At 52.1% G+C, this 27,182-nt stretch overlaps 1 protein-coding gene across 5 annotated transcripts in view; it reads left to right on the top strand.

Annotated features, from left to right (window-relative positions):
• The first annotated feature begins 236 nt into the window (after positions 1-236).
• Positions 237-27,182, top strand: part of JDP2 (Jun dimerization protein 2) — a 43,610-nt gene continuing 16,664 nt past the window's right edge. Inside the window, exons 1-2 of one of the 5 annotated variants that reach the window (XM_070250182.1) lie at positions 237-319; positions 11,417-11,640. In XM_070250182.1, the coding sequence (XP_070106283.1) occupies positions 11,440-11,640 (201 nt within the window). In that variant the 5' untranslated portion in view covers positions 237-319; positions 11,417-11,439. Of the gene's footprint in view, positions 444-1,084; positions 1,197-1,450; positions 1,591-1,691; positions 1,914-11,416; positions 11,641-27,182 lie in introns of those variants that run through there. The other 4 variants (XM_070250181.1, XM_070250180.1, XM_023628139.2 and 1 more) reach the window with 4 other exon arrangements.

Below are 27,182 nucleotides of genomic sequence, written 5' to 3' on the forward strand. Positions count from 1 at the left end.
CAATGTCACTGGGACTTGATGTGTCTTTCCTTCCATAGACCAGTCCTCTTATCCGGAAAGATGTCACTGCCGGGGGAGGACAGGGAGAGGAAAACCTCCCTGTGCGCACACTGAGGAGCCATGCTCGTTGGGCTTTGCTCCTTTGCTCCCATCTGTCTACAGTCGTGCTGTTTCTTTCACTCTGAGCATCTGCACTCCAAGAAGGCATGAACTTTTTCTTTCACTTCCTCTCTTCTATGGGTGATGACCTGACATCACTCAGAGGAGGCTGAAGGTCACTGAATATAAACAGTCACTCCCATCTGGCTTAGGCAGAAAGGTAGGGGGGTTGGCTAGGCGCGCAGGGGTCTGGAGGTAGGAGATGCCACCCACGGTGCCAAGGTCTCAGGGGCGACATGTGTGAGGGCTCTGGGTCTCTGCGCCTTTACAGACGGGAGGGCACGGTGAGGACACATTTCCTCTGGAGTCGCCCCTAACCATCACCACTCTAGGAGGATGGAGGGTGGGAGGAGAGTTGGCAGTGGCAGTTGTAATGGGGAAGAAGGACATTCGGGGTGGGCTGAGGGCTGGGTCTGCTCACCGGAGTGTCTGTGAGCAGAAAGGAGAAGCCAGGCTGCCGTGTGGCAAAAAGCCCAGGGGTCAAACTGTGCGGCCTTAGAGAAAGTGGCAGCGGGCTCAGGCCGCAGCCCCGGGAGAGGGCGGGCCTCCTGCAGGGACCGACCCCAGGGCTTCAGGGCGCCCGTAGTGGCCAGGCGGGCTAGTGGGCGGGCGTAGAGGCCCCCAGTGCCTTAATTCTCTGCCCATCCTTCTCCGCAGAAAAACGAAAGGGGCTTGCGAGATCATTTCCTCGCTCCCTCGGTCGTGAAGCGTCCAGGGATGCAAATGTGCCGGAATCCTCGCTCTCTCGGTTCGGGGAAAAAGCGCTCAGGACTGAGGAAGATGGTTCAGCACGGGCTCCGCGGGCTCGGGGGCCTTCGGCGCGGCCCCCGCCGCCGTGTCCGTGCCCCCGCGCGGCGGCTTCAGTGCCGGGCGGCAGCCGGCGGCGGGGCGCGGGGATGCTCTTACATAAGCGCCCGCCGCGTCCTCGCTCGCGCGCTCCTGCCCCGCGGGCCGGCAGAGCCGGGGGCCGCGGCTGCGGCCAGGGGAGCGCGCGGAGCCCCGGGAGGCGGGCGCGACCGGCGGCGGGGGCGGTGAAGGTCAGTGGGTGTGAAGCGCCGGATCCACACCCCCTCCTCCCCTGTCCCCTCCTTCCCTTCCTCTCCGTCCCCCTCTGACGTCTGGAGCTGGCAGCTCGGCAGGTTCCGCATTCCCGACCCCTCCCCGCCGCCCAGGGGCCGCTATATAGCCGGGGCTGATGCAACCCGTCCCGCCGCCCGCCACAGCCTGCGGGAGGGACGCTCGGCGGCCGCGACGGGGGGCGCTGGCGGCGGCGGCGGCGGCGGGGCTGGCGCCGCGGCGGCTCCGCGGCCGGCACGGGCCTGGGCACCGGGCGGAGCTCGGCGGCCGGGCGGCAGCGGCGCTGAGCGGGCACGGCGCCTGCAGCCGGGCCCCGGCCCCGGGGGCGCCGCCTCCGCCCGCGGCTTCTGCACGGTGGGTGCGAGGGCGCGCGGGGGGCGCCGGCAGGGCGGGCGGCGGGGCGGGCACCTGGGACCGCCGCCCCCGCGCGGGCGGAGCGCACCGAGCCCCGGAACCCGCGGCCCCGGGCCCCCGAGCCGGCGCGGCGCAGGGCGCTGCAGCCCGGGCCCCTCCCGCGAGGCGCCTGGGAGCCGGTGGCTTCCTCTTGGTTCCCGCCCTGGGACGGGAGGCTCCGTCCGCTGCTGGGGCAGCCGGGGCGCTCTCTCCGCCTCCCTCCCGCGCTCTCCTCCCCCGTCCGTTTGCAGGGAGGTGCTCTCCTCGCGCGGCGGGGAAGGCGGGTGAGTGGGGAGAAAACTGCCCAGGGGAGACGGGCCGTGGGGGTGGAGATGGAAGGGGAAAGGCCAGGGAGGTGCAGGGGCTGGTGGTGGAGGGATGACAGGGACCTGCTGGCAAGTCGTGCCCGCCCCCACCCCCCTCGCAGGGAGGAAGCGCGGCTCCCTGAGGACGTGGAGAAGGGTCCTGAGAAGGCTGGGCTCTCGAACCAGTGAGGAGGACTTCGCTTAAGGCCATTGCTTCCGGGGTCAGGGCTGGGACGGGGCTTCGGGGTGGTCTCGGTCCGCTGTAGGCTCCCGCTGCTCCCAGGCCAGGTTACATAAGGAGGCGAGCCGGCTCCTCTAGGTAACCAGCCCCTCCTCTCCTGCCCAGCGCAGTTTAGAAGGCTCTCTTCTGCCCCTCCCCTCAAAGGAGGCTGAGGGATCGGGCCTTTCTGCCTGGAGCCGGGACCCTAGGGGTGGCCGACTCAGGCTTTGCAGGGTCAGTGGGAGAAGGTGGGGAGACCAGGAGGCCTTGGCCCTTCTGCAGGAATGGAGAGGACAGCTATGCGGCTGGACCTGGAGAGGCTGGTGGAAGGGGAATCAGCCGACCCTTTGGGTCAGCTCTAATTGCAAGGTTGTCTGACCCTTGCCCAGGGCGCCGCCCTCCTTCCTGGCATCCAGGCCATTGAGCTACGGCCTGGCCACATGTGCTCAGGGCAGAGGTGCTCAGGTCTGTCTCTCAAAAAAGGACTTGCAGACGGTGGAGGTGTGCCTACCCAGGTTAAGTCTTGGTGGACTCTCCGTAGGGTCTTAGTTTGGGGAGCATCAGAAACTGAAGCTTTGAATCATGGTTGGGTGCCTGCTTGTCCTCTGAGGCCTTGCAATGAATTGTGTTCACATATTGTCTCCCTTCCCCCCAAACCTCCCTTCCCTGAGGGTTTTTAGAAACACCTCCCATTGCTGTCATCCTCCCCGCAAATCTGGCTGGAGCTGGCCGGAGGCCTTATCTCCCTTTGCAGGTTTCTAGGGGAGCGGTCCACCAGCGATCAGGTGTGAGCTTGGCTCTGATTTTATGTAACCCTGAGGAACAGGGAAGAGAAGCAGGATCTATTCTCATGCCTCTGGCCGGTTAAGGTTCTGCCTCTTCAAACAGGGAGGACGGTTTCTCAAAGAGTCTTCTGTTCCCCCTCTGCTTTGGCTTTGGTTCAGAGCTGCAGGAAGCTCCAGAATCTTCCTGAAGAGCTGGGTGCTGTGAGATCGGAAGGGCTGCTGACTTTTCTTCTCGGTTGGTTGCAGCCACCTCCAAGGAGATGTGTCAATAGGTGGTAACAGTGTCCACTGGGGAAGAATTTGGACAAGGATTCTTGCTCACTCGCTGCCTAGCTCTTGCAGCCACCAGCGTCTGTTGTCGTCTCCCTGACCTGCTTGCAGGTTGTGTGGGCATCTTTTCCAGCCCGCAGAACCCGTGGCGGGCTGAGAAGTCTAGGCCCTCCAGGCCCTTTTGTCGTGGGGCTGCTGGGCTGGCTCTCGCACCAGGGTCTCTGTTTCCAGCTCTGCTCTGGAAGACGGGGCCAGCGCAGACTCTAGGCTGGCCTGCTCTGTATTCATTCAGCCCCAGCTCAACTTGAGCAGCCAGAGCCAGGACTGAGGGCAAGCTACATTCTTTTCGGCTGCAGGATGCAGTTTGCTTTCTTTCCATGCGAATGAATTATGTTTGAAACTGAAATGGGAGGAAGAGAAAAATAGAGTGTGTGTGTACGGGTGTGCGTGTGTGCATACCTCTGTAGGCAGGGGGAGAGCAGCAGGCACATTATTTTTCCATTTTCCTTTAATTAAGGCTCTGTGGAGGTGTGTTTGAAAACAGAGGGTCTCCTATGCCTTTGAGGAGGGTGAGAACACTGTTTTGGCTGCGTCCCGGGCCATATGCAGCGTATGGTGGCCAATGAAACTGGGCCTGGCTCATTCTGTTGCTTGTCTTGGCAGTCGGTTCCGTGGCTTGTGTTACCAGCTCTGGAACTCACGGGCTGCCAAGCTCCGTGTGCCTGTGTGTGTGTGTGTGTGTGCGTGTGTGCACGCGCTCTTGTGCGTGTGTGTGGTTTGGCCTCTCGAAGCTCCGCAGAGACAAATGCCTCAATGACCCAGGGCTGGAATTTTCAGCCTGTGTTTCTTTATACTCATTGCTGGCTGTGGGAGGGCTGGCCAGAGCCCACCGATCTAGGCTTTTTTTAGTCTGTTTTCTCGCTGCAGCCTATGGGATTCCAGTGTGGAGCTCCATTTCCAAAGCTTTAGCTGGCCAGTGGCATTTTTTTTTAAAAGGCCAAAGGATTTGTCACACACTATGTGTATGTCTTGTGTTATGTATCATACTGTGAATCCTGACACCAAGGAACTGAGATGAGGTGAGGCGGGAAGAGAGGACGGATGGCTTGTGCGGTGGCCGTACCCTCCCAGCTTCTTCTCTGCTGTGTTTGCAGACAGGGCCTTGTCAAATGCATTTGTCTGGTCTCCAGGGAACACCCTTTCCTGGGAGAGGTTCCAGTTTCTTCTATGGCTGGGATGGCTATGCAGGGATCATGTGTGCCCGTGTACCCTGCTGGCGGCTTCCTGTGACCTCCTAGCACCCCTCATTTTCTTGTTATGAAGATCTGAGAAGTGACTCCTAAGCATGCAGGCATAGAGTGATTGAAGGACACAGAAGATGCTGGCCCTCGGCTTTTGGAGGCAGGGGAGGAAACCCAGCTGGTGGTGCCTTGTTGCCAGTGATGTGCGCGGCCGTGTTCTGGCCTGCAGGACAGAGGAGACCTTAGGAGAAACTGAGGCAAAGGGCAGGTGCCAGGCCTCAGATCTGCACCTTTGTCCCGAGCCCTGATCTGGCCCCCTTTGTTTCTGTTCTGCAGTGACTGCCTGGGTGCTGAATGGTCCTGCCCCCTTGGGGTTCAGAGCTGGAAAGTGGGGGAGAGCAGAGGATCCTCTGGCTGTAGGAAAGGGAGATCAGTGTTAGGTGGGAACGGTGCAAAAGGGACCTCCGGGGGTCACCTGGCACTGGTGTCCCTCCAGGAAGGAAGGGCCTCGTGTCTACGCTGCATTCATGTTCACTGGGTGCAGGCGCTGTTCCAGGTACTTTCCAAATATTCACTCATTTAATCCTTTCTACAGTCTTACAAGGCAAATAACATTATTATTCCCACTTTACAGCTGAGCAAAGTGAGGCACAGAGAGATTAGGGAACTTGCCCAAGGTCACACAGCTAGTAAGGGGTAGAGCTAGGATTCACACTCAGGCGATCTGGCTCTAAGGTCATCTCCTAACCGACTCCTAACCCCCCTCACTCCCTGCCTTCAGAGCTGGGACAACCCCCTGGAGAGGGACCTTAGCTGCTTGCCCTTCTTCTCAATCTTGGTGCTTTCTGCATCTGTTTGCTCCTCGCCTTCTTGGATCTCCTGGCCTTTTGGAAGCTGGTTAACCTACATCATTTCAGATTCCAGGAGAGAGAACATCCCAGAACACTGCTTACCTCCAAGGACAGATTTGGTGTTTAATTCTCCAGGATTCACGACAGTTAGTACGATGCTTGGTGATCACTGGCCTCACCCCTTTTTGCCCCCTGCTCCCCACTGTGTCCTCCGCCTTTCCTCCTGGGAATCCTCCCAGGCTCCCAAGACCCCCCGCCCCCTCATGCTGATGCTCAGGTGCCAGCTGCCTGCTCTTGACTTCCCACCGCACTGCTCCTGGGGCCTCACCCTGCCGACTCCCTTGCTCTCTGACCTGCCCTCGCTCACCTCCACTTGCTCTCAGCCCTGAGCCTCGCAGCCTTGGGCTGTGTGCACTCACATGCACACCCATCCCTGGCTCCTGATGCCGGCCCAGGCCTGCCGTTTGCCTGGAGGGGAGCCGCCTTCTCAAAGAGCCCCAGGAATGTTGGGGCTCCCGAACCTTTGGTTTCTGTGGACAGAAAGTTCGTGGTACGGATCCCAACCTTCTCTTAACCTGTCTTTTTTTTTTTTTTTTTTTAATTTATCTTTGCCATTCTAGATGAAGATGCACGTTATTGGGTACTTTCTGATAAGAGTAGCCCTTTACAAGTTTGTGCCATCAAAGCAAGCCTGGTTTTTTATTTATAGATACTCCCATTAAAAAAAATTAAAAATTATGGTATCTTACAAATTTATATACAGTAAACAAAAGAAGAAATGAGAGGGAAAAACTCAAGTCACCTTTTCTTCTTTCAGCTGAAAGGATTCTTCATGTTAATATCTCCCAATAGGGCCCATTTTCTGGACTTGAAGTGTCTTGTGGCTTTTCTTCTGCTGGGACAAGGCAGCGCCCCAAACTCTCTCCTACGAGTCCCTGAGGAAGTCAGAATAGAGAGACACAGATATCTTTTCTCTTCTTTTCTTTTTTTTTTTGGAGGAAGATTAGCCCTGAGCTAACTACTGCCAATCCTCCTCTTTTTGCTGAGGAAGACTGGCCCTGAGCTAACATCCATGCCCATCTTCCTCTATTTTATACCTGGGACGCCTACCACAGCATGGCTTTTGCCAAGCAGTGCCATGTCTGCACCTGTGATCGGAACTGGCGAATCGCGGGCCGATGAGAAGCGGAGCGTGCGAACTTACCCGCTGCACCACCAGGCCGGCCCCAGATCTTTTCTTTAGCTTCTTTCCCCTTGGATCCATCTGGTCCCTGTTTCTTTCAAGCCCACTTTTAGGAAGCTGCATCAGACCACCCAAAATGTTAGGCTCAACAACAGCTTAGGGTCCACTGTGACCTCCTGAACGCTTTCTATCTTATCCATTCCTTGCTTGTCAGTCTCATCTTGGATCTCTGCTTTACCCAGTTTTCCTTCCTTGGCTAGTTTCCAGGTTGTTCCTGGTCAGTGCCCCAAATTGCCAAAGTCTTTTTGGATTCTAGTCCTATCTTTTGAGGCACAAGCCTCATTTGCCATTTTGGTTTTCTGCCAATGTATAGAGCTTGCTCTTTATTTGTGCATCCTAGTTACTAATGGAGATATGGAGGGTGTTTATCTTCCTTTTGGACCTCCTGGTCCCTGAAGGGGAAAATCTCTGGGTTCTTCCCCTAAAGTTTTTAGCGTGTAGTTTTCCTTTTCCTACTAAATTGTTTCCATATGGAACAACCAGTCTGGGAGATGATTTCACCTCTTGTCATCTTTCCTATGTCCTCCTTGAAGTGGGTAAATTCCTCCTGGCTGTTATTGGTTTTCTGCCACTGCCCCCCCTCCGCTTTTTATAGATCCCTAAATCACTTGAAATTGTTTTGTTTTTCAAATCACCAAAGTTGCCTTTCAGTGGTCGATCATCAGCCAGCTCTTTGCAGTTAATGAGGATCCAATTAGGAAAGGCAGCCGCTCCAGCTCCTCCATCTTCGGCCCCCTGCCCCCAGAACGGTTTAGGATGACTTCTCGCTCGTGAATGTCAGCTGTTGTGGTTGTCTCCTAGGAATGGCATGTGTTAAGGACTTTGTGGTTTGTGTCTGAGCAGTTAGGGGCACCCTTGCAGGGGAAGGAAAGAGAGGGAGATTTTTTGCTCCTGCACAGAAAGCCTGGTGCCTGATCCCCTGAGTGAGGCTTGCCGTTGGAATGACATAGAACTCACGGGAGCAGGAATGGCAAGAATTTATGGGGCTGCTGCTCTCAGGGGGTGGTTACCCCTCTAGGGGCTTCCACAGTAGCGGGGAATTCATTATATTTTGGGATCATTTGTTAGTGTCTCATTTATACCATCTGTATGAAAATAAACAGAAGCTGCCAGCAGAGCCTATCATTCCCGGAACAGAGTGGGGTCTGGCTTCCATCTCTCAGAGATGGCTTAGGCAAGGAAACATACAGAAGCTTCTGGAATATTTTTCTTGGGGTCTACTGTGGGAACGATAGATAACGAGCATCTAAATTTCCAGAGAGAGGCCCTTACCTCACTCACTGAATTTTGTTCCACCATGAATTTATCATTTGTTCGTTCTTTCATTCATTCATTTATTAATTCAACAAGTATTTGGTGATTACCTTTCTGTGCCAGAAATGATGCTAGGCACTGGAGTCGCATGGAGCAACAACCAGCCTTTGAAATCACCCCTGCACCTGCTGAGTGGCTGTATGGCACATTTTGCCACACAGGAATGGGTCCTTATGGTACAGGGGCGTTCTGGGGCTTCTGGCCAAGGAGGGGATTTTGCTCTGTTTTTTGTTTTTTGTTTTTTTTTGAGGAAGATTAGCCCTAAGCTAACATCTGCTTCCAATCCTCCTCTTTCTGCTGAGGAACACTGGCCCTGAGCTAACATCCATGCCCATCTTCCTCTACTTTATATGTGGGACGCCTACCACAGCATGGCTTGCCAAGTGGTGCCATGTCCGCACCCGGGATCCAAACTGGCGAACCCCGGACCGCCGAAGCAGGATGTGTTGCACTTAACCGCTGTGCCACCGGGCCGGCCTCTTGCTCTGTATTTTTGCTTTGCTCCATACCTTGGGTGTGGGCCCCCATCCTCTGTGAGGGGTTTGTGTCCAGCTGAGCACCCAGCACAGAGCATTCTTCAGCCTCCCAGCTCCAATCTGTTTTGATTAGCTCAGTTGAGCATTCTTCTTGGGGTCACTGACTCCTGGTGACATCAGTTCAGGTCTAGAATAGGGGATGTTTTAGAGTTTCCTCCTCTTCTGAGAAGGAGACGTGAGTTTCCTTTGTCACTTTGGCTCAGGTAGCCTGAAATCAACCCCCTCTGCCTGCTGAGTGTCCACAGGGTTGGGCCCAGGCACCATTTTGCCGCACAGGAATGAGTCCTTACCCTGGGCCCTTTCTCGTTCTTTCTGGAGGAGGCCCCGGGAGACCTGCAGCTCATGCGCCGTGCCCCGGAGCAGCCTCCTGGTGTGCGGCCTGCGGCCCTGTCTGCGTTGCAGGCCTGGCTCCGGGGGACGGAGAGGGTGCTCTCTTGCTGACTGGACTCCAGTCCAGCTCGGGTTTAGGGAGGGTCACAGCGCATTGACCAACCACACGGGAGAGGTCTCGGGCCATTTCTATGTCTGGGCTCCCACCCAGGCTGCCGTGGGGTTATTCAGGGAACTTCCTCCTGTTGGAGGCAGGGTGGAGGGTCGCTGTGCAAGAGAATGATCCTCCACTCTGGGCTAGTGTCTGAAAGGCCACCGTTTGAGGGTGGACTTCATTCCTTCTGCATTGACATCTCTTGGACCCCAGGAGGGGAAACAAAAAGGGCAGGGTGAGAAAGCTTTGGTTCCAAAATCCAGGGACCCGGAATCCCGTCCTGGCTCTGGCCCTCTCTGGCTGTGTGAGCTTGGGCAAGTCTTTTACCTCTCTGAGCTTCAGTTTCCTCATGTGCAAAATGAGGATGTGGTTTAGATGAGTACAGGGACTTCTCCAGCTCTAAGACTATAACTTGATGTGAATGAGTCTCAGATCCTTTTCTGAGATGGCCCGGGGGACACAGCTTGCTAAAGATGGGGAGAAAGGATGTGAGTGGAAAGGAGGGGCTGAGGGGCCAGGTGTGGGAGGTGGAGCTGGTGGAACACAGATGAAAGAGCCTGGGGTACCAGTTGTAAACTTGAGTGCAAGGTAGGGAGCTATGGGCAATGGCTTCATGGGCAGATGCGGCCGGTGTGCTAAGGGTGAAATGGCAGATCCACGGTACGCTCCTGTGCACCTTTGTTTAAGGAAAGTGATGTCCCGTGGAAGTCTTTGTGGTTTGAGGGTGCAAGCCACTCACACGCTTTACCCTCAGAGTGCGGGGCCTGTTGGGAAAGAGACACAGGGCTGGCTAGAGAACCACATTCCACCTTTGAAAGTGAAACGGAGATGGACACTGTGGCTTGTGCTTATGGCCAAAATGGGCTCCCTAAAATGCCCCTCTCTTGAAATCTAGACCTGAGAGCCTGAATGGGGGGAGGAGGTTGTGGATCACTCTTCGGGGCCACTCTCATGGGAGGCAGAGCGCCAAGACAGTGTGGCCACATGGGTACATAAACTTGGCTCAACAGAAGCGTGGTCAGAGGATGTCCTGTCTCCCCTCTCTCGCCAAATACATCCCTCTCCATGGGAATAGAGGGGTGGAGAATGGAAGGATAGGCCAAAGCTTCTCCCCCGGGATTTCGAAGACAGTTGAGGTTCTGATTTATGGCCCTCTGCAGGCAGGTGGGAAGGGACAGAAATGATTTCCTTTACAGGACTGGAATCCAGGAGCAGCTTTGTACTAACGTGCTACTTACAAGGCTGCTTAGAAGCCAAGACTGTGCACATCTGAGCTCCAGATTCTCAGTGCCGTGGGCTCATAGTAGGTGGTCCACATCGGATGGATGGATGGATGGTAGGAGCCCTGCAAGGGACCAGATAAGTCTGGCTTTATTGGCAGACAAGCTTTCTTCCCTGCCATCTGTGCCTTGAAAGGACCATTTCTTACCCATGAGCTTCCCCCAGCAAAGAGAAGGAAGAAATAAGAATTCCCCTGCTGTTGACCTGTCTCATTTATGTCTTTCTTTCATGCCTGAATCTGTCTTCCCTTGCAAACCTTCAGGGTTTGACAGAGCCAGAATATGTGTTTGCTTTGAGAATGAAGAGACTGTGGGGGACTTTTCTGGTACTGGGCTCCACTGGGAAACACATGCTAATTAATTCCATCTCCTTTGCCTAAGTGTCTTCCTCATAGACGCACACACACTGTCACCTTTAACTTCGATTTGCTTCATTCGTATTCAGGGCGTCTTAACAAGTAGGCAGAATGGGATGCGTGATTGGAGGGGAGGCACCATGCCAGACCAAAAATAGCTCCCTCTCAAACAGGTGCAGAGGGGCCTGAGATTCCACCGTTGCAGTCTGTTCCCTTCCGAGGCAGTATGTTGCCGTGTAAATCCCAGCTCCTTCAGGTTTTACTGTGTACGTTCTTGAGCGATTTATCTTTCTTTCTTTTTTTTTTTGAGGAAGATCAGCCCTGAGCTAACATCTGCCAATCCTTCTCTTTTTTGCTGAGTAAGACTGGCCCTGAGCTAACATCCAGGCCCTTCTTCCTCTACTTTATATGTGGGACGCCTGCCATAGTATGGCTTGATGAGTGGGGCCATGTCCGCACCGGGGATCCGAACCGGTGAACCTCAGGCCGCCAGAAGCGGAACACTCGCACTTAACTGCTGTGCCACCAGGCTGGCCCCGCAAGTTATCTTTCAAAGCCTTGGCTGCTTCCTCTGCTGAATGGGCTCTGCCCCCATCTTAGTGTGCTAATAGAAGGATTATGGCAGTGCCGAGCAGAGAGCAAGTGCTCAATGGATGTGCCTATGGTTGGGTTAAGCATTGCCTTAAGGGCCAAGGATAACCTTGGTGGGAATTAGTTGATGGAGTTTCTCTCTATCACAGAATGGACTGAAGGGCAGGAAGAGCAGCTGCATGGGGAAAGGATTCGGGGGGGACATTAGCAAAAGAAAGGTTGAGGTCCTGGCAAGACACGGGGGCTTTAGCCGCTCATGGAACCTCTCAACCTGGCTGACCCCCTTGTCCTTCTTCTTTTGCCCACTCCAGGCTGGACCGCCGCTCCTCCTGCTATGATGCCTGGGCAGATTCCGGACCCTTCCGTGACTGCGGGCTCTCTGCCAGGGCTCGGCCCCCTGACTGGACTCCCCAGCTCAGCTCTGACGGTGGAGGAGCTGAAATACGCCGACATCCGCAACATCGGGGCCATGATAGCTCCCTTGCACTTCCTGGAGGTGAAACTGGGCAAGAGGCCCCAACCCGTGAAAAGTGAGGTGAGCGAGCCGTGTTCCCCCAGACAGAATCCAAGGGTAGGACGCCTGGGTAGAGCCCAGGTCTAGCCCTACACGCAGCGTGTGACCTCAGCGTTGCCATTCAACGTGGGGTCTGAGGACCAGCGGCATCCGTGACACCCTGCAGCTTGTTAGAAATGCAGAATCTCGGGCCCCACCCCAGAACTTCTGAATCAGAATGTGCATTTTAACAAGCTCCCCCAGGAATTCATGGACACGGTAAAGTTCTAGAAGCCCTGGGCTAGGGCAGGATGCTGCACCTGTCTCTGGGTCTTCAAGGAGCGAGGGAAGAGTGACTAATAATAACAATAATGAATAATAATATATTGGCAATCTCTCTGGGGTGTTGGGAGAATCAAGGGAGTTTGTGGAAATGTGCACATGCTTTGAAAGTATACAAGAGCATGCCAGTCCTGGGTTATCTTGAAAAATTATTGTCATTTGTCACATCATTGCCTCTACCCCTCTTGGCCCCAGGCTGGAGCTGAGCATGGCAACTTGGAGGAAGGGTGGTGTGGCCTCCTTTCGCAAGCAGCTGCCAGAGCTGGGCATGGCTCAGTCACCCAGCATCATCTGCCTTAGGTGATGCTTGCGGAGGACCCACATGGGACCACTCCCTGCTCAGGTCCTGCAACTGCAGCTCTCATGAGTCTTACTTGCAGAAGAGCAGCTTTTCCCTGGGGACTGGTGGGAAACACAAGTTCCCAGTGTGGGTGAGCATCAGTGCTGTGCATGCCCCCAGCCACTTCCCCAGCGCCGGTCATTTGTCCAAAGGCCTGCCCCAGTGAGGTCCCCAGCAGGGCCATTTTTTCAGAGGCCTAACAGAATAGCTGCCGCCCTGGAAGGGAGAAGGACAGGTGGTGAGAGGTGGAGAGGTGGCTGGGGGGTGGGGTTGGGGCCAGGACGTGGGAAGCAGCTGGGCTTCCTCTCATCATTTCATGAGAGGGAGCATTCATAGATGTGCCTCGACGTGGAGTCATCCTTTAGGATGGGACTTGGAGGGCTGGACTTTCCAGGGAGAGGGCCTCTTGGGTGGAGAGAGGTGTCTGGGTACTGACAGAGGAGAGTGGGTATATATGCAGCTCCTGCTCTTCCCTCACTCTCCCTGTGAGAATCGTAAAAACTGCGAAGAAGCGCTGGTGGGGCTTTGCCAGGGGTGGCAAACTGGCGGTTTGTGGGCTGGATCTGGCTCTCAGGTGTGTTTTGTTTGGTCTGCACAGTGTTTTAAAAGAAACTTGAACCAACATTTCACTGCAACATTTGGATTTCAATCTTTGATGAAAACACTGGAAGATCTGGTCACACTGTGCCCTGTTCTGGCATGGCCACAGCTGCATGGAATGGAGAGACCTCTGCACTCTCTCCTGGCTCCAGTTTGCCATAGGCCCTGCACGCCCTCTTATTCTTGATTTTGCTCACACTGTTGGTTTTGCTTTTGATACCCACAGCTGCCTTCATTTACTGTAACCGCTTGGCCCCTGCAGTAGACATTGGCTCTGGAAACACCTGGATTAGGTGCACGGCAGATGCCCACTAAAGACTGTTGATTACAAGATGAGAGTGGGCAGTAATTAGATTCCTCTGAATTGATTTTGTAAATCAACGTGCTGTTGATAGCAATTCCTGGCTTATTTCTTGTCCTGTTTTCTTTATGGAGGGCCTTGTCTTTGATCCTTTGCTATTCACCTTCCCAGACCTGTAACTTAAAAGCATCCATTTCTGGGTCGGTCCCCAGTGGCGCTGAGGCCGGGGGACTGATGAAGAGCGGGGTGCCTGGCCCAGCGGGGATTTGCCTAGGGGGTTGAGTTACCGCCTCTTCCCTCAGCAAAAGGTGCTGGAGGAGCTTGCTTTCTTTTTTTGGGGAAAAGGCATTTATTTGAGTGGAATATTTTTACATTTCACAGCCTCTCCCAAATTGGTGGCATATGCCCTGTACTTGACAGTGACGTTCTGTCTTCACAGGCACCCACAAACACGCACCATCCAGGCTGTGAAAATAACAAGCTGTTTTTAGGGCGCATTTGCATGTCGTCTCCCTCGCTGTCAGACTGCAGCGCTGTGGGGGCGATGAGGCAGAGGCAGCAGCGTAGGTTGCGCTGGCTTGGAGTAAGGTCAGCTCTGCCTGGGGAACTGACCTCCACAGGCTTCCTACGTCGAATTCAAGGTGGGAGGCAGGGGGCTTATTCTTAGAGCTACTAAAAATAAAACAGGTGGAGAGAAACTTGCAGCTGGAGAACCTTATGTCCTGAAGACTTATTTGCATATGGTGAACTGCCTTTGGTGGATTTTCACATCAGCATTTTAGACTAGTAAAAGTTTCTTGAATAATAATGATACTAGCTCACTTTTTTGGTGAGGTAGATTAGCCCTGAGCTAACATCTGTTGCTAATATTTTTTGCTTGAGGAAGACTGTCTCTGAGCTAACGTCTGAGCCAATCCTCCTCTGTTTTGTATGTGGGATGCCACCACAGCATGGCTTGATGAGTGGTGTGTAGGTTCACACCCAGGATCCAAACCCATGAATCCCCGGCCATGGAAGCGGAGAGTGCAAAGTTAACCACTGCGCCACTGGGCCGGGCCCTAGGTCACATTTAAGCATTTCAGTATGTACCAGGCCCTGTGCTAATAATTGCTTAACCATATGATCTCGTTTATTCCTTACCTGATCCTGGTGACCGGGTTCTCCCCATTTTAGAGGAGAGGAATTTGAGGTCCAGGGAGGAGGAGGTCAAGTCGATCAGGGTCACGCCGCTGGAATGTGGCAGAGGTCAGGCCTGCCTGGCGATGCCCCTGCTGCTGCTGTGACAGTGGTGTCCCAGTTGCCCTGGGCCACGCCTTAGGCTTTGTGCTGGGCGCTCTTTGTGAAGTATCTCATTGGACTTGTCCAAGAACCCTTTGGTGTAATTATTGTTACTGTTGTTTGTGTGCCCACATTATGGATGAGGTCAACAAGGCTTAGAGGGGTCCAAGGTCAGGCAGCTGGGAAGCAGCCCAGGCAGGCGGACTTTTGAGCTGAAACTTTAACCTTATGCTCTGTGGCCTCCTGTGCTCTTTCCGTCCCTTCCAGGCTTCTAATCAACACTCTGTCGGGCCAGGAGGCCAGATGAAGCTGGCCCGAGAACGCTCCATCATTTTGATGACCTGGCCCAGTTAGCCCTGAGCCCTGCAGTTCTGCAGCCTCGTTGTCTCCTGGGCCCCAGAGAGAGTGGGCTGAACCGCTGTGCAGGCAGGCCTGTCCCAGCTGGCTCTTGGGCTGTCCGCCTTGTAGAGGCCGGCAGTTTCCTGGGCCATGTCCAAACGCACGAAGCTGTTTGGTAAGAGAAAATTGGAGGAATTAAGTTAAATGACAGGTTTTGTAAATGATAAAGTGCTCTGTGCTGATGTTGTTATTATTATCTGGTTGACACATAATGTTACACTGTTTTGGTGCCAACTGCTTGCCTGCAGTCCGTTTGTCCAGCTGATATTTGCTAAGCACCTGCTGTGTGCCAGGCCCTGTGCCAGATGCGGGGAACTGACCCATAAACAAAGTAGACAAAGCCCCGCTTCTCTTGGGCCTATATATTGTAGTGGGGGCGTCCAGAAATAAAAATCAGCAAATTAATGGACAATGTGAAAGGTCAGATAGTGGTCAGTGTTGTGAGGGAAAATGAAGCAGACCGAGCGGATGGAGAGTGGCCAGACTGCTCGTGTTGCCGGTTGGCTAGGGAATCTGGGCCTGTTATGCTCGGGGTTAGAGCCCATGCTGCTTTCTTGCCTCTTTGTTCTTCTTTCTTCTGTAATGTTTCCCTTTGATAGCTTTGCTCTCTGGCTGTGTCCAGGGCTTCTCTTCCTTCCCCTTAAGCTGGACTCCTCCACCAACCAGTCCCTATTGGCCTGAAGATCTTGGCCATTCCGGGTGATCTCCCTCTGAGTGGGGTGCTGTGGCTGCAGTGGCCCCACGCTGCGTCTGGGCCCGGAACGCATTTCCACTAGGGGTGGGGGGCGGGGGTGGGAGGAGCAGAGCCCCTCCCTTGCGCACACATATACACGCACGCACACACACACACACCAAGCACTCACTTAACAACCTGTTAGATGAGACCCCTCACCCTCTGCTGCTCTTCAGGGCTCTAGAGGGACTCAGGAGTTCAAGGGAGGTTGGCCTGGATGACCTTTTAAGAAAGAGGTTGCAACTGTCATTCCAGGGGCTGGAGTCAGCCTCCAGATGAATCTCGTTTGGCCCTCACAGTGTGGTTTTCTTTTTTTTTTTTTTTTCTTTTTTTTTTAATTGAATGAGTTGCTATATTTAAAAGCCAGGAAATGTGGACTTTCTGGCTTCTTTGAAAAAACCAGAATATCTGGCCATTCTGGGCCCACACCCTTAGATGCAATGAGAAGCTGGAGCTGAGTGGCAGATGCTCGCTGGATGAGCCTGCAGTCTTTAGTCCACCAGGCCTCGGCTACTCCCGCTGCCTCACACCCCGCCGCCTCACACCCCGCCCCCTTCACGCTCTCTGTGTCACCAGCCTGCTTGTGAGTTTGCATCCTGTGTTCAGGTCCCAAGGACAGGGACTGCATCTTCCATGTCTTTTTACTTCCACTAGACCGTGTTCAGTGCCTTGCACAGACTGTATGTTTAACGTAGGCTGGTTGGTTTGAACATTAATTAGCTGTGTCAACTTGGCAAGTCACTTAAACCTTCTGTCCCTTCATTTCTCCAGCTCCTAATTCTTACCTCCAAACACTCTCCTTTTGTTGTTCTGTTTCTGAACTTAAGCGACTTCAGGCAGAAGAAAAGAGGACACAATGGAAATCAAACCAACCATTCCCAAACTTGGCTGATCATCAGAATGGCTTGGAAAAGTTCTTACAAATACAGATTTCCAGACCCAAGCTCGGGCCCGTGGCATCAGAATCTCTGATCTGTCTGTCTAGTAGGCTCAGAGGTAACTGGGCTGCATTTGGGACCCTGACTGTTTATATGGCTCCTTGGGCTCTTCTGATTGTTGTCAGGGAGCGTTTCCGAGGGCTCACCTTGCGGGATCCGTGTGTGCCTTCCATCCTGGACGGCCTTCCAGCACACATTCCACATGGTGACTGGCCTGTGTCCTCGTCATCTTCAGAGCAGGAGAGGAGACTTAGCTGTTTGTGGATTTCACCTTGCTTATTTCCCAGCCTCCCCAGGAACCCTGCAGAAGGTGTAGAGAGAGGATTTTCACCTTTCGATGAAGTGTGTGGATTTGAACGCATGGACTGTGGGGTGTCCTTGGAAGGTGTGCTCACTCGCAGCCATAGGTACTCACCCCCAAGTTTCTTCGCCAAAAAGACTAAAATGTTCACTCATGTCTAGCCTGAGCATAAAAAGTTGCCCCAAACCAGCTGTCAAGCGGGGTTAATGTTGGCGTAAGCACGCTTATGTTTTTAGTGATTTGAAACATAAAAGCAGCCCACTGACATTTTTTTGCGAGCCTTGCATAATTGGTTTTTAATTTGTGGCTCTTTGGAGTAGCGTTGGCCTTCTTCCCCCTGACTCAGACGCTCTTTCTGTCTCATTTTTGCTTGGCAGAGATATCCAATCTGTCCCTTCTTGGAACAGAATCTCCCAACTCATCTTTGAGATCCTGACTTTCCCCTGTAGTTCCGTCACTTTGTTAGCACATTTTCGAAAGCTGTTAGCTTTTGTCTTTAATAGTTTAATTTGAGGGAAATGAGTGATAGCTAAAAGCAGCTGTGCCTGTGTTTAACATTGGCCCCTGTAGTGTTGAGTCTCGTTTGATACCACACCCTGAGGCCTCACAAGCGTTCTGAGGTTCTTCTTTAACATCATTGGCTAGTTACATCCACTCTGTCCTACATGGAGTCCCTTGGAGAGGTGGTGGTGGGGACATGGCTGGATCTGTCTGTTCTTAGCGGAAATCAGACACTTCTGAAAAGTTCACAGAGTCCTGTGCTGTCTTCTTAGATTCTCCATCTTAAGATGGAGATGAGTGGGCCAGCCTGATGGTGCAGTGGTTAAGTTCACACTCCGTTTAGGTGGGCCGGGGTTTGCTGATTCGGATCCCGGGCACAGACCTACCCACTGCTTATCAAGCCATGCTGTGGCAGGTGTCCCACGTATAAAGTAGGGAGAGATGGGTCACAGATGTTAGCTCAGGGCCAGTCTTCCTCAGCAAAAGGAGGAGGATTGGCGGCGGATGTTAGCTCAGAGCTAATCTTCCTCAAAAAAAAAAAAAAGATGGAGATGAGTGTTGCTGTGCTAATTAAATGAACTAATGTAGGTAAAGTGCTTTACTTAGTAAGAGACACAACAAATGTAAGCTACGATGGTGATACTTTACAATGTGTCGATTATGCAGGTTAGTTCTTATGATTGATTAAAAAACTGTCCCTTGGGCTTTTATTTGCTTGAGAGTATTTTTCCCTGGGAGGTAGTGAGTGGCCTGAGTGTTTGAAGGTACTCAGGTGTGGTGTGAACAGTGTACCGTCCTGATCCTAAACAGACAGGCTGCTTCTGCGGCCGGGGAAGTTCTCTTAGCTTGGGTTCAAGCTTCTGGGTTCACATCTGGCTCCATCGCCCACTCCTTATGCGACATTGGCCAAGTCAGCTGGTCTTTTTGAGCATCAGTTTCCTCATCTATCAAAGGAGGAAACTAAACCTCGTATGATTTCATCATGAAGATTAAATGAGGCATTGTGTGTAAAGATGACTTGCATACAGTGCAATCTGTAAATTGTCTGTGTTAGGCACTGAGCCCATTTGTAGTGACCCACACTGCAAGTTCGGACAGCGCTGGCCTTTCCAGTGCATTGCACTCATGACCTGGGTTTCAGGGAAGCAAGCAGGCCTTCCTGTTTCTGGTTGTTTATGCAGTGTAGATGTAGCCAGAGTTTAGCTTCCATCACCGACTGTAAATGAGAAGGCTCTTCAACCCTGTTTTCCCCTAAGTTGCCTAACGTGACCCCTTATCTTGTTTCCTGTGGTGTGAAGGTCATTGTTGGATTCCCAGGAACCATCAGTTTTTTAGCAGCCCTATGAAGTGGCCTCTTCTAACAGTACCAGTCGTCTTATTTTGGTGTCCCCAGATTTACTGGCAACATGGACTCAGAGTTGGGAAACTGAGCCCTCTCACAGGTGAGGCCCCTCTGGCTGAACAACTCTGCGCCCAGCCAAGTCTGTCTCCTCTCTACTGTACCCAAAAGACGCCAGACAACTTGGCCTGAGGTTGGAGCTCAGAGACCTAGAAGGACATTCGAGCAGATTCGGGCAGGCTGTGGAGGTGCTGGGAGTGAAGTCCTGGGTCCCCTCTGGGTTTACTGCCCCCTCGAGGCTGTGCACCTCCTGCCCTATGCTGGGGCTCACTGACTGTGAATCTGCTCTTCGGCTGCAGGGTCCCCCTTTACTAAGCATAGTGCGTGTGCATGTTCTGAGTGACAAACTCCTCCATGATTTGCCTCCCTAGCCCTTCTCCCTCCAACCACCACCAATAAGAAACCGTGGCTGTTTGGAAGCCACATTGCAGAGCAGGACTGCTGTGCTGCAACGGATCAGCTCTGAAGAGGTTACTAGACGTTTGAGCTTCGATTTCCTCCCTTGTGAAATGAGGGGGATAGACCTTATCTTACAACATATACAAAAATTAACTAAAATGGATCAAAGACCTAATGTAAGAGCTAAAACTACAAAACTCTTAGAAGAAAACAGCTATAAATCTTTGTGACCTTGGATTAGATATGACACCAAAAACACAAGCAATAAAAAAAAAATAGATAAGGGTCTGGCCCCGTGGCCGAGTGGTTAAGTTTGTGTGCTCCGCTGCAGGCGGCCCCGTGTTTCATTGGTTCGAATCCTGGGCGTGGACATGGCACTGCTCATCAAACCACGCTGAGGCAGCATCCCACATACCACAACTAGAAGGACCCACAACGAAGAAGATACAACTATGTACCGGGGGGCTTTGGGGAGAAAAATGAAAAAATAAAATCTTTAAAAAAAAATAGATAAATTGGACATCATCAAAATTAAAAACTTTGTGCTTCCAGGGACACAAAGTAAAAAAAATCCACAGAATGAGAGAAAATTTTTGCAAATTATAGATCTCTTAAGAGATTTGTATCTAGAATATATAAAGCACTATTACCACTCAATAATAAAAAGGCAAATGGTCCAATTACAAATGGGCAAAGCATCTCAACGCATGTTTCTGCAAAGAAGGTATATGAATGGCTGATGAGCTCATGAAAAGATGCTCAGCATCATTAACCATCAAAGGAATGCAAATCAAAACCACAGTGAGATACCACTTCAAACCCACTGGGATAACTATCATAAAAAAGGCAGACGATAACAAGTGTTAGTGAGGATGTGGAGACGTAATTCTTGTAAACTGCTTGTAAATGTGAAATGGTTCGGACACTGTGGAAACAGCCTAGCAGCTCCTCAAAAGGTTAAAGAGAGAGTTACCATATGACCCAGCAATCCCACTCCTAGGTATGCACCCGACAGGAAGGAGAACATATCCACACAAGAACTTGTCCGTGAATGTTCATAGCAGTATTGTTTATAATATCTCAAAAGTGGAAAGTACCTATGTCCATTAGTGGATGAATGGAGAAATAAAATAAAATGTTTCCATACAATGGCATATTATTTGGCCATAAAAGGGAATGAAGTACTGATACTTGCTACTGCACGGTGAACCTTGAAAACATTATGTTAAGTGAAAGAAGCCAGTCACAAAGGACCACATATTGCATGATCCCATTGGTATAATCTGTCCAGAACAGGCACAGCCACAGAAACGGAAAGGAGAACCAGTTCCCTGGTGCCTAGGGCTGGGGGAGATGGGAGAAGCGGGGGGCGATGGCTGAGGGATATGAGATTTCTTTTAGGGGTGATGAAAATGCTCTAAAATTGATTGTGCTGATAGTTGCACAACTTCATGAATATACTAAAAAGCTGTTGAATTGTACACTTTAAGTGGGTAAATTCTATGGTATGTGTGAATTATATCTCGATAAAGCTGTTTTAAAAATGGGGAAGAATAATACCTACCTCACAGAGGCATGGGGAGGATTAAAAGGGATAATGTACATAAATCGCCCAGCATGCATCAGTGCTCCACAATTAGCAGGTATGGTTATCAAAACTCCATTTTAGACTAGCGGCAGTAGAAAAGCCTGGATCTGGTTAGGGGCATTTTCTCCTCTTTCCTTTTTAATGCTAGTGGCCTTCCAGAAGCAATGAGAGCAATCTGGCAGGATTTTGTATGGACCTTGGGAGGAAATATGGAGTAATCCTGGCTATTTATTAGAATCCCCTGGAGAGTGTTTGAAAGAATACTGACATGCAGCCCAGAGATTCTGATTCAGTTGGTTTGGGTGGGGCCGGCAGGTGGTTCTAGCCTGTAGCCATTGGCTAAAACCCATGGTACAGTACAAACCGGCCCAGGTCTTTGAAGGAGTGAGGACATCTGGATTCGGGACAGAAGGCTCACGTGAGCAATGCACTTTATGGTTTGCAAACTGCTTTTGTAGACATTCTTTCCTTTGATCTGTTCGACAACCCTGCATGGTAGGTGTTCTCAGTACCATTAGTCATTAGGAAACAGGCTCAAAGAGATGAAGTCACTTGACAGGGTCTCGTTTTTAAAGCATAATTTTATCTATTCTATTTTTTAAAAAAAGCAAGATGCACACACATGCTCATACCTGTTAGTTATCAAACCTGACACCTTGGTGAGCGCTGCCAAGGTGAAGTCTGGTGCCAGGTTAATCTATTTTGCATAGACTTCAGAACAAAGCTCTGCCTGCCGCTTCTGTTTAACTGATGAGCATCCTGAGGGTGCAAGGCAAGCTGATAAAACATTATTTACATCTATGTGTGTGTATGTATATACACACACACATGCACATACACACCGTTTGTAGCTACTGATCTATGTGTGCAAGAAAAACATAAACAGGAATAATTTGGATCCCAAGGCTGCGGAAACCTGCACCCACCCCCATAACCTCTGAGTTAAAGGTTTCGCATCAACCACAACACATCTTATTGTTCTCACTGAGTGACTATAAGAAGTATATGATACAATCGTGAGCCCCTTAATAAAATACCACCTTTGTCCATTTAGTATATTGTGGTTTCATTTGAACGAGAGACTTCTGCTGCTGAAACCAGTCTGAAATCTGCTGATTTACGTTGGTGCTACTCAGGTGGGGTCCACAGACCAGCAGCACCAACGTCCGAGAGCATCTTGGAAGTGCAGATGCTTGGGTCTCACCCTAACCCTGTAGACTAGACTCTGTAGAGGGTGGAGCCCGAAAATCTGTGATGTGATAAGCCCCCCAGGGGATCCTGATGCTCTCTGCGTGTTTAGATGACCTGAACGTCCCTTCCACCTCTGACTGGCAATGGTTTCTGTCTGAGAATGGCTACAAGGGTCTAAAACCACGTTTTTCTCCAAACCTATCTCAGGCTCCTGAAGCTACGCCACACGCCATCAGATGTTCATTCAAGTGTGTGGTACCTGAATCTGTGTAAGGCAGGGTTGCTCTCTGAGTCAGCAAACACCTTGGCATCTCCAAACCAGTCATTTTTAGGTTTTATGATCCGTCCTGCTGCCAGCCTTCACCCCTTAAGAGACTTCCCAATTGATTAAGCTACTGAGCTTGTCAGTATGCTGGCTCCTTAAAGTTTCAGAAGGGAGATCAGAAAAACTGTTCTGAAGCCAAAGGAGCGCTCATTTGCTGTATCTGGCCTGGAATTCTTAGCAGCTCTGGTCTGGGTCCTGGGATGGAGGGAGCTTACCCCGTCTGCCTGGGTGCTGCAAAGCCCCTCCTTACTCCCCCTCTGAACTCTAATTGCATCCATTTCCTTCCTTATATCACTCACGGTGAAACCCTTCCATCCTCTGGGCCAGGTGTCCCTGGTTGTGAGTTCTTTTGGCCATGTCACCTGGGTTGGATTTTTCTTCGCTGGCTTTCAGTCCCCTGGAAGGAAAAGTCGCCATTCTGCTCTGCGATTTGTCTGTTATCTGTGCCTTGTGCCTGAAAGAAATTGGCTGAAATCCATGTTTCAGCTGCACACCCTGCATACAGATGGAACAGAACTGCGTTGGTGGAGAATAATTAAGCCAGGGACCTTGTTTTTCACCTTCATGATGAAAGACAATGAGTTCCAAGGATTTAATAGGATGATGGCACTTGAAATCTTCTGCTTTGGCCGCCTTGGGACTTTCACAACAGCCCTGTTCATAAGTACTCCTTGCAACAACTACATTTTCATTTCATTGTAGGTAGCCATTTTGCAGGAGCTCCGTCTCTGTTTGGTTTTTTGCCCCAGTGTAATCAGGGTACAATACACTGCTTGCTGTTGTTAAAGTCTGTTTCAACCTTAGCATTAACTCTTTGTGAAAAGAAGAAAATGGATCTTTCCCTGACAGATATATTCTGCTTCTTCCCAGTCTTTTGTGGGTGGGGAGAGTCTCATGGGGGCCACTATTTCTCTCCTTTTTTTTTTGAGGACAGTTAGCCCTGAGCTAACATCTGCTGCCAATCCTCCTCTTTTTGCTGAGGAAGACTGGCCCTGAGCTAATATCTGTGCCCATCTTCCTCTACTTTATATGTGAGACACCTGCCACAGCATGGCTTGCCAAGCGGTGCCATGTCTGCACCCGGGATCCGAACCAGCCAACCCCCGGCCACCGAAGCAGAATGTGCGCACTTAACTGCTGTGCCATCCGGCCGGCCCTGTTTCTCTCCTTTTCTCATCTTTTGAAGTAGTCATCATATGGGCAAGAATATGGTTTGATTGCCTAGTATGAAACCAAACCTCATTAAACCATAAATATGAAACGGGCCTGGAATAGACATATTTCAACAAAAGCCATCATTCTTCAAATAGCTCTTCTCCAGCAAAAGGATTTCCCAGCAATCACCGTCCGTTTTCCTCTTCAATGTTAGGTTTTCTGCCCGCGCCAAGGTGATTTTTCTTGTCTCCTGGCCTCTATCTCACTTTTGTAGTAACAGTGCTTGCTGTTTCCTTAGCAGGACCGTCTGCAGATGGGTGTCACCCTGCCCAGCCAGCTTTTTCAGGCTTTGTTCCAAATACAATGCTGTCTTTTCTTAGCAGTGGAAATGGGCTGTTCTCCACGGCTTTCTGAGAGAAGAGCCCTTCCCTGCTCTGTTCCTATAACCCAGCCCCATGCCTCAGTGGCCTATTGTCTTATGCAGTCTCTTACCCCAGGAGAAGGTTTTTCCTGAGGATGGGGGTTTGGGAGGGCCGGGATCAGGGAAATGCTTTGTCTTGCTGAGATGTGAGGCGACAGAGAAGTCGGTTCTGGTGGATCTGCCTGTGGGCCCTGATGCCAATGATGAGAGCAGTGTCAGGCCTTCCCTGGTTCTTTCCAGAAAGCAGTGGTGTTCTGGTCAGCCCTGCCACCGTCTGACCCAGCGCCCTGGGCAGACTTCCTCTCCTTCCCTGAGCTGGAGTTTCCTGGCCTGCAAATGCAGTGGGGGTCTAGGATCTCTAGGTCTTCTCGGTTCCAGAACCTCAGGACGGAGCTTAGTTTGCAGCCCCACTGCTCCCCGCCATTTCCAGCGTATGCCAAGTGCGCTGAGCATCGCTTACCCGCCTGCACCCTCAGCCAGGAGAGCTGACTGCATCATCCTGGCAGGGGGAGCCGTGGCCTCTGCCAGCTCTTGTTCAGAGCCTTCACCTGATGGGTGACTGGGCCGGTTTGGTGCTTTGAGCGAGGACGGCATCGAGTGTGCAGGTCTGTTTGAGGTGAATGTGTTTGATCATAGCCTGGCGTGGCGGGTGGTTGGGGTGAAGTGGAAGGGGACCGGGACTGGGAGCCGGGAGTCCTGGGTTCTTATTCAGATTGCCAGCTCTGTGGATCAGGCCTTCCTTTAGCAAACATCTATTGAGTGTTCCTGATGGCTGCAAACCCTACAAGGTGCTGGGCACACAAAAGTCAACAAGACACGGACTTTGCCCCTGTGGAACTCCCAGTTTCATGGAGGCACAAACTGAGGAGAGAATACAGCACAATAGGGGCCAGGATACGCTCAAAGTCCTATGGGAGCCCAGAGCAGAGGGTACCTCCCCAGCCTGGAGGGGATGAGAATCAGGGAGGACTTCCTGTAGGAGGTGAGGCTTGAGCTGAATGTACAGAATGAGAGTAAGCCAAGGCGACAGCAGGAGCAAAGGCATGAGCCAGGGAAGCGTGGGGTATACAGAGGCTCAGTGTTGCAGGAACATGGAGAGGAGGGGAGGGAGAGACGGGAGGTGAGACCAGAGGAGTGGGGCCAAGTCCCAGGAAACCTTGCTTGACACATTAAGGGGCTTGGGCTTTATCCTGAAGGTAAGGAGGAGCCTCCTAAGGCCAGTAACTGTCATGTTTGCATTTTAGAAAGCTCTCTCGGACGGTTGGGATGGAGGATGGTCGTGCAGGGTTAGGAGGCCTCCTAGGAGGCGGTGCAGGAAAAGGGGCTGGAAAGTGGCAGGGGGATGGAGAGTGGGGCGCAAATCTCGGCAGGATTTAGGATGTCGAATGGGATGGTCTGGATGGTCAATATTGGAGCCAAGGAGAGCGACAGGTGGGGTAGGGCCTGAGTTTCTAACTCTAGTGAGTGGGCGGGCACCACGGGGAATAGAGATGAAGAAATTGATTGAGGATGAAGACTCTGAGGGGCTGGACATCCAGCTTGAATGTCCAGCCGGCAGTTGGGTGTTTTGGTCTGAAAATGAAGATTTGGCTGGCACTAGAGTATAGGTGGTGGTTGAAACCACATGAGTAGGTGAAACCGATGATCCACACATAGTGTGTATGGAGCAAGAGAAGCAGCAGGCCAAGGGTAGGGGCCCGGGAGACATCGGCCTGAAAAGGACAGGCAGGGGGCCCTGGACAAGAGGCAGAGGAGCAGAGGTCAGGGAAGTAGGAGGACAGACAAGGGCAGGGTGGTGCATCCAGGGCAGAGAGAAGTCCAAAGAGAGGGAGCTGTGCAGCCAGGTGGAGCCGGGAGGCCCCGGAGGGGGCCAGCCCAAGAGTGTCCTTTGGACTCGCTTGTGAGGACCCAGCCCCTCCCCTCAAGTGTGAGCCTGGCTGCAATCTGCTTCCTTCCTGGGCCTATTCCTCATCTGTAAAATCTAGGGATTGGCCTGGGCGCTTGTCAAGAGCCCCTTGCGTCTTGTGAGTGAGTCTGTGAAGTGATGTTTTCTGAAACTTCTTAAAAGCCAGGAGATGTCCTTCCCACAACCCCTCCTTCTCCCCTAAGTCAGGCCAACACTGCCCCTGAAGGTTGGGGGACTGAAAACCTGGGCAAGTCAGAGCTAGACGGGACTGTGGGGACATCTCAGTCCAGCCCACGTTTGGAATAGACTCGAATCCCTGTCTTTTCCCAACTTGGTGACCTTGGGCAGACACTTGACCTTGTTTGTCACCTGTAAAAGGAGGCCCCTGATACCCACCTTGAGGAGGTGTTTGAAGGTTAGAAAGAAGAGTGGGAGCTATTGTGTTCATTAAAGATGAGCCACTGGATGGGAGAGGAGACATGAACGGATTGACCTGAGGTCACAGAGTAGGGCATCGCCGGGAGTGGAACCAGGCGTCTGATGACCAACCCTGCTGGGGTCTGTCGCTTGCCAGAGGTCATAAATTAGCAACCCATGGGCCAGACCAGCCCACAGATGTGTTTTGTTTGGCTCACACAACGTTCTTTTCAAAATGGAATTTGTTGCCAACATTAAAAATTGGGAGATTTTACTTAAAAACTCTTTATTTTCAGCTCGTCTTGAAAAGTTGGGAGGTTTGGCAACACCGAACCTGCACAGCATTGGGTCTACTTGGGGTGTCACCTCTGGGGGCCACAGCCCCATCCAGCCCTCTCCCCTCACTAACGGTTCCTTGTTGGGCCCCTGGAGGTGACTTGAGTTTGCAACTCCAGCCTTGGACTGACCATTTGTCTTGAATTTTCTCTTACAGCCCTGCCCACTGTTCACTGAAACTGTGCAATACTTCACAGCTGAGGTCCAGACCTTGACCATTTGGAGTGAGAGGGCCTGGCTAGAGAAGATGGGAGAGAGAGGAGGGCAGAGTTTCCAAGAGCGAAGCCCCCAGGGGCAGATGCTAATAGGGGGGTCTGGCCCCTTCGGGGTGCAGGGGGTCAGCAAGGGTGTCGGGCGAGGGCCCCTGGGGTTTCCTCATTCCTCCCTGCGGGGGTGGGAGGAGGCAGAGGGCACCGTGGGCTCAGCCAGGCTGGCCAGCTGGCCGAGGTCTTGCCCTTGGACTGCCCTACTTTGTTGATGCTTAGGGGGGCAGGGGAGTGGGGAGGGACCGCAGCCCCTGGCTCAGTGTAGCCGTGTTTATGTGGGGGAATGTCTGGTATGTTTGGTATTTGGGTGTTTACTTCCCAGGGTGCTCGTGGGTCCCTGGTGTTGAAATGTGGCTCCTCCACGCAGGAGGGGAGAGACCCTAGTGGGCCGTCCGGGGCTAGATTCAGAGGCTGCAGGCTTTACTCTGTGCCTGCTCATTGACAGCTC

This window comes from Equus caballus, chromosome 24 (assembly GCF_041296265.1).
Source record: "Equus caballus isolate H_3958 breed thoroughbred chromosome 24, TB-T2T, whole genome shotgun sequence".
Lineage (NCBI taxonomy): Eukaryota > Metazoa > Chordata > Mammalia > Perissodactyla > Equidae > Equus > Equus caballus.